Source organism: Culex pipiens, chromosome 2, assembly GCF_016801865.2.
Source record: "Culex pipiens pallens isolate TS chromosome 2, TS_CPP_V2, whole genome shotgun sequence".
Lineage (NCBI taxonomy): Eukaryota > Metazoa > Arthropoda > Insecta > Diptera > Culicidae > Culex > Culex pipiens.
In genome coordinates, this window is record NC_068938.1 from 22,871,018 (window position 1) to 22,877,063 (window position 6,046).

At 42.7% G+C, this 6,046-nt stretch overlaps 3 protein-coding genes across 3 annotated transcripts; 2 read left to right on the plus strand and 1 right to left on the minus strand.

Moving 5' to 3' along the window:
• Positions 1 to 1,555, plus strand: LOC120422409 (general transcription factor 3C polypeptide 5). The gene has a single exon (XM_039585826.2). It carries the CDS (start codon positions 123 to 125, stop codon positions 1,533 to 1,535), a length of 1,413 nt encoding a protein of 470 aa, XP_039441760.1. The 5' UTR covers positions 1 to 122; the 3' UTR covers positions 1,536 to 1,555.
• A 5-nt stretch (positions 1,556 to 1,560) lies between these two features.
• Positions 1,561 to 2,209, minus strand: LOC120422410 (thioredoxin-like protein 4A). The gene is made up of 2 exons (XM_039585827.2): positions 2,008 to 2,209; positions 1,561 to 1,950 (listed from the first exon to the last, which is right to left on the minus strand). The coding sequence occupies exons 1-2, from the start codon at positions 2,083 to 2,085 to the stop codon at positions 1,600 to 1,602; spliced, it is 429 nt and encodes a 142-aa protein (XP_039441761.1). The 5' UTR covers positions 2,086 to 2,209; the 3' UTR covers positions 1,561 to 1,599.
• A 425-nt stretch (positions 2,210 to 2,634) lies between these two features.
• LOC120422383 (vesicle transport through interaction with t-SNAREs homolog 1A) lies at positions 2,635 to 3,751 on the plus strand. The gene is made up of 2 exons (XM_039585793.2): positions 2,635 to 2,819; positions 2,885 to 3,751. Exons 1-2 carry the CDS (start codon positions 2,729 to 2,731, stop codon positions 3,454 to 3,456), a joined length of 663 nt encoding a protein of 220 aa, XP_039441727.1. The 5' UTR covers positions 2,635 to 2,728; the 3' UTR covers positions 3,457 to 3,751.
• The last annotated feature ends 2,295 nt before the right edge of the window (positions 3,752 to 6,046 follow it).

A 6,046-nucleotide genomic window follows, 5' to 3' on the forward strand; every position in this document is an offset into this window, starting at 1 on the left:
TCAAAGCTCGCAGTTGTTTTAAAATCGTGAAAGAATAATGCCGATTTTCTCTGAGTTTTTAACATAAAAGTACTTTTTTAAAGCTTGATTCTGTGGCTGGTCAGTGCAGTGAATCGTTCACCATGGAGTGCGACCCGAAAAACTCCCACAAGCACAACCTCCAGAAGGAGCTGGTTTGCATCGAGTATCCCGGCCAGGTTCGCAACCCGGACCGAATGATGGCTTCCCTGGGCGGTGCGCTGGAGTTGAGTACGGCAATCACCACCGAAAAGCGTCGCCTCGAGCTTCGCTTCCGGCCGGACTCGATCTACTCGAAGCCGGCGTTCGGCGACCGGCACCAAACGACGGGGCTGGTGCTGAAGCTGAAGATTCGCCGGAAGCGCTCGCAACCGAACGAGGTTCAGGTCCGGTCGATTGAGATCGCTGGCCGGGTTAACTTCCAGTATCGGTTCGAGAGTATGTGTGACTTTCAACTGTTGCCGGCGATGCGGAGCACGACAACGGGGGTGGTCGAGTGTATGTACGACAGTTTTGTTCCGAGCGGGGTCATTACGAACCCGGCGGAGTGCGGGACGGATCCGGTGCCGTACTTTTTGCCGCCGATTTCGTTCAGTCGGTTTGATACGTCGCAGTTGAACATTTTCAAGGCGAAGGACGTCGTGACGGATTTGATGGCCCCGGGAGATAAGGAGCGGGCACGTCGTACGAAGCACGGAATTTATCAAGGGTTTACACTGTTGGAGTCTCTTCCGCAGGAGCCGAATCCGCTGGCGCCGCAGACAATGAAAGCGAAGAACGTGCCACAGGCTACGATTGACCTGGTGCGGAACAAGTTCCAGGAACGTCCGGTGTGGACAAAGACTGCGTTGAAGTGTGCGCTGCAGCTGAGCGAGGACGACATCCGGTACGTGCTTCCGTCGGTGGCGTTGTACTTTGTCAATGGTCCGTGGCGTGGAACTTGGGTCCGGTTCGGGTACGACCCGCGTCAGTTCTTCGATGCTCGCTACTATCAGCTGCTGGACTTTCGCATCCGGACCACCGGAGCGATGCACGACAAGGTCAAGGTGAAACGCAGCCAAAATCCGATCAAGCCGTGCATGCGCTTCGCCAACCCGTCCTCGAACATCCGGGACTCGGAAAAGCTCAGCATCAGCCGGTCGATTGCGCCGAAGACCGATTACATCTTCACGGCGGACACTCTGCCCCAGATGCGGATCATCTTCTACCAGTACTGTGACGTGCAGGTGCCCCAGATCCAGCAAATGTTGGAGAAGATTCCGACGCCGCTGACGGGGGCCGTTTGTAACGAGAAGACCGGGTGGTTGCCAGCGCGGTTCGACGAGCAGTGTCGGAACATTTTGACGGATATTGTGCTGGCGAATTTTAGGAAGAAGAGAGAAGGGGGTGGCACGGATACCAATACCAGCGCCAGTGAGTTTGAGGAAACGGAAGGGGACGAAACGGAGCGGACGTTTGACGAGGAGGAGGACGAATCGGATGATAGCGACGCCGAGAAGATTCTGCCGTTTGATTAGAGGAGAATAAACGAGCTTATCCGGTTATAATTAAAGCATTTATTACTTAAGTCGAATAGTTCCCTTAATATCTGTACTTTGTCGAATAATCCTTCGGTGAAACCACCAAACCCCGACCCTTGCGCGCCCCCCGATAGACCGTCTCCACGATGTCGATCATTTCCTGCTTGTCCTCCAGCGGCCAGTTGATCTTGTTGTTGTTACCCGTGCCCAAATCGATCATAATGTGCTTATTCCGGAAGAAGAACATCACCGTGCACGGGTCGTACAATTCGTACATTTTGTTGAAGTCCGGCACCGCCGTAATGTCCACCAGGTAGATGACGGCAAAGTTTTTCACCTTCTCCGCGATGCTGTACAGCACCTCGTCCATCTTCATGCAGGTCGGGTCCCAATCGTGGCCGAAGCGGATCACCTTTTAGAGGAAGAAAGTTAAAGATTTTCGAGATTTGGAAAATTTGGATTAACTTACCACAACGCGATCCTCTTCGGATAGGATGGCCTGGTCCACCTGCCATCCGTTGTGTAAATGTGCCAGCATGTACGACATTTTGACTGGGAGATTTTTGGCTGCTTTGGATTAAATTAAAATAAACTTTTTTACTCAAGATTCGCGATCGCAGTTTGTGAGGAAATTTCTCGATTTTGAAACGTTTGTAAACAATCGCACTGACAGTTGCTCAAATCGGCATGGTTGCCAGACACTCTCTTTCCATCAGATCCAATCTGGTACTTCACTCTTTCGAGCAGCAATAGAGGAGAAAAGCAACTCGCGACAAAATTTTGAGGCTAGGAATTTTGACAGGTATTATAGAGGAGAAAATCGTGACGTCAGAAATGAACTCAAATCACTCAAAGTTCATTTTGTGAGTGACTTTAACATTTTGGCCTAGTTTGACAGCTACCTCGTTCCCAGGTTTTCTGTGGGAGAGAAAAGGAGGCGAATACTTTATGAAATTCATACCTGTCAAAATTCCTAGCCTCAAAATTTTGTCGCGAGTTGCTTTTCTCCTCTATTCATACCTGTCAAAATTCCTAGCCTCAAAATTTTGTCGCGAGTTGCTTTTCTCCTCTATTCCAGCCCTGCACCATTGAGAACTGTCACCTACGCTGCAAAAATGATAACAAATCGAAACAAAAGTGAAATCAATCGCAAAAATTTTCCAGTGAGTCAAGCTTTCCCCTAAAAAATCATGGATTTAATCCAGGATTACGAGCAGCAGTACGCCGTTCTAACGGCGGAAATCACCGCCCAAATCGGCCGCCTCGGAGTGTCCCCAGCAGGTTCGTCCCAACTCAAAAAAACCCGAAAAATATGTTAGCTCACGAAAACTTTTGTTTATCTTCAGGCGAACGCACCAAACTAATATCGGATATCGATCGCCAGCTGGAAGAGTCCCAGGAACTGCTGGAACAGATCGGCCTGGAAATCCGCGACGTCCCGGCCGCCAACCGGTCCGGTTACACGAGCCGCCTCAACTGCTACCAAGCCGAGTGGAAGCGCCTCCAGCAGGAATTCACCAACGCCAAAGCGACCCGACCCAAAGGAACCGCCGGTTACAGCGCCGCGGAATCGGACGAATTCGACGAAATCGGCATCCAAGAGGACCAGAAGCGGCGCCTGCTCGACAACAGTGAACGGCTCGAGCGGACCGGCAATCACCTCAAGGACAGCTACCGAGTCGTGCTCGAGACGGAACAGATTGGGACGCAAGTGCTGCAGGACTTGAGCGACCAGCGCGAAACGATCCAGAGGGCGCGCGGAAGGCTGCGCGAAACGGACGCCGAGCTGGGACGGTCGTCGCGGCTGCTCAATTCGATGATGATGCGTGCGCTTCGGGACAAGATCGTGCTGATTTCGGTTGCGGTTGCGCTGTTTTTGGTGCTGTTTTTGAGTATTTACTTCTCGGTGTCGGATTAAGAGGCTCTGAGTTTTCTGTTGTGTGATTTTAGTTAGTACATACTTGCGTGTTGTTATTTTCGTTTTAGTCATTGGATGTCGCCTAGAGCAGCGCGACAAACGTAATAATGTCTTGCTTTTATTTCATACGAAACGTAACTAATTTAACAATTAAATACTTAACAAACTAAAACATGTTTGAGTGAAGGATGTATATTATATGTTGTGCATTGTTGGAACGAAAATTTAGATAATTATATACTTATGCATGTAAGAATGATCGATATCAATAAAGTGAAACATTCCCCCAAATAAATCTATAGACAGTGTTTGTTTTATATTTTGGTATTTTGGTTTGGTCGGTTGCGATTGCATTCGACATCATCCGCACTTTCTCATTTATTAAACTGCATTAAATAAAATCAATCATTAGAATTATTAGAAATGCCTATATAATTTCACATTATTGAATCATTCATTTCTTGTACTAAACAGTCTTTTCTGTCGAGTCTGATGACGAAACAGTCCAGACTCGATTATTCAAAGCCTTGATTATCTTAAGTTTCGATTATCCGAAGGTTGGGTTGATTGCCATTCAAATTTGACTAAATCCGTATTAACTTTTCAATATGGCGATCCCGTAGATGTAAACAAGCAGCCTATCCCTGTCTTACTCAACGTGAACTGTCACTATACTGTTTGTTTACATCTACGGATTCAAGGCCTTCGGATTATCGAGTCTGGACTGTATGTGTCTCAGAATTTAATAAAAATGACTGGACATTTAAAATTTAAAACAAAATAATTCAATTATGAAGTTTGACAAAATATAAATCAAGGAAGTTGTTGCTTTCTTATTCCAAGATCGTAAAACTTACGGACCCAGTACTCCAAGTATGTGATTGAAAAACTGCTAAACTTTACTATTTTTCATTTTATTTTTTTAATTTTAAATCTTCAGATTTTAAAATTTTTAAGCTTTTGAATTTTTAAACTTTTAAACCTTTAAAATTAAAAAATCTTAAATTTTCCTTTTTTTATTTTTGAATTTTCAAATCTGAATTAAAAAAAATTCTAAATATTTGATCTCTATTATTATTTTTATTTTCATTAAATTTAAAATTTCTAAATTATTGAATGAATTTATAAATGTTCAGTCGTAAATTTTTAAATTATAAATAGAACTTGCAAATTTAAAAATTTTAGATTTTTTTATGATTTTAATTTTTAATCTTAGACTTTTTAAATTGTATTAATAATCGAAATCATTGATTTTTTTTATGAATGTAAAACTTTTGGAAATTTTTAAAGTTTTTAAAATTATTTTAAAAACGTTACTTAATCCACCTATAGGTGGTTGGTGCCTTCCACACATGTATGGTTTACAATAGGGTCCTACACCCTTACCAAAAATCATGATTTTTGAGTTCCAAATCCCACTCTTCATTCGAATTTTTCAGTTCAACCCATATAACCATTCTTATGGTTGTAGTATCTGAACTCAAAAAATCGTATGAAAAGTGGGATTTGGAACTCAAAAAATCATGATTTTTGGTAAAGGTGTAGCCTCGGTCCTAGCACACCATTTGTGTTGCTGGCTGGTACAACATTTAACCTCAATCTTTTTCATGTACGTATATGCAATACATGCGCACGTAGATAACTCTATTGGAATGGGAAAAGGATGTCATTTTTTTACACATTGGACATCCCTTCTCCCTCACCACAATTATTCATGTAACAAAACATGGGATCTAATTTGAATCCTAAAATTGAACTAAAATAAGCGATATTCTTGTTTACAACGAAAATATTTTTTTATCAGCACAATGGCACTTTGTATGACCAAAATAGGTTTAAATTAAATTTTCAATCAATTTTGAAAAATTGATTCCACGGCCGATCTTGACATAAAGTATTTTACTTGAAACCTCGTTCCAAGGGAACCATAGTTGATCTATCTTAAATGTTGTCTTGACAAATTCTTTTATTTTTTGCTATAAAATCACCATTACCAAGAATTACGATTCACTGAATTCGTTATATTTATCACTAGTTTTTTTTCAGTTCATACGAATACATACGATTTTTTCAGAACATTGACCTAGTGAGAATTTTGGCTCTAGCACGAGTCGATTAAGGCTTGAACTCGAGCCAAATCGAATCGAGGCTCGAGCTAAAAAGCTCGACTTGAACTCTAAAATTTGCTTGAAAATGTGGGAAAACAAACTCTTGATTTTTGGCATTTTTGGTCAGGGTGTAGTGAGAGGTAATTTTGATGTTTGATCATTTCTCAATGTGAGTGGTAGTGCAAAAATGCAGAATCCATCTCCTGTTTTGCATTCATCACAATGTCATCTGTCAAAAGAGTAATTCCAAACAAAATATTGTTTAATTTTATCAAATTTCAAGTGGACGATCAAGTTTTGTGTGATAATAATGCTAAAAGGTAATTTTTGTTACAGTTACTTGATTAATTTCTAACCAGTTTCTTTGTAGTGTTTTTGGTCAAACTAAACAAGAGTGATGGCGGCGGCAGCGTCATCGTCGGTCTGGCCCGTTCCTGATCGACTGTCCAATACGACTGACGGAACAACTTCCTGTCCCGGGA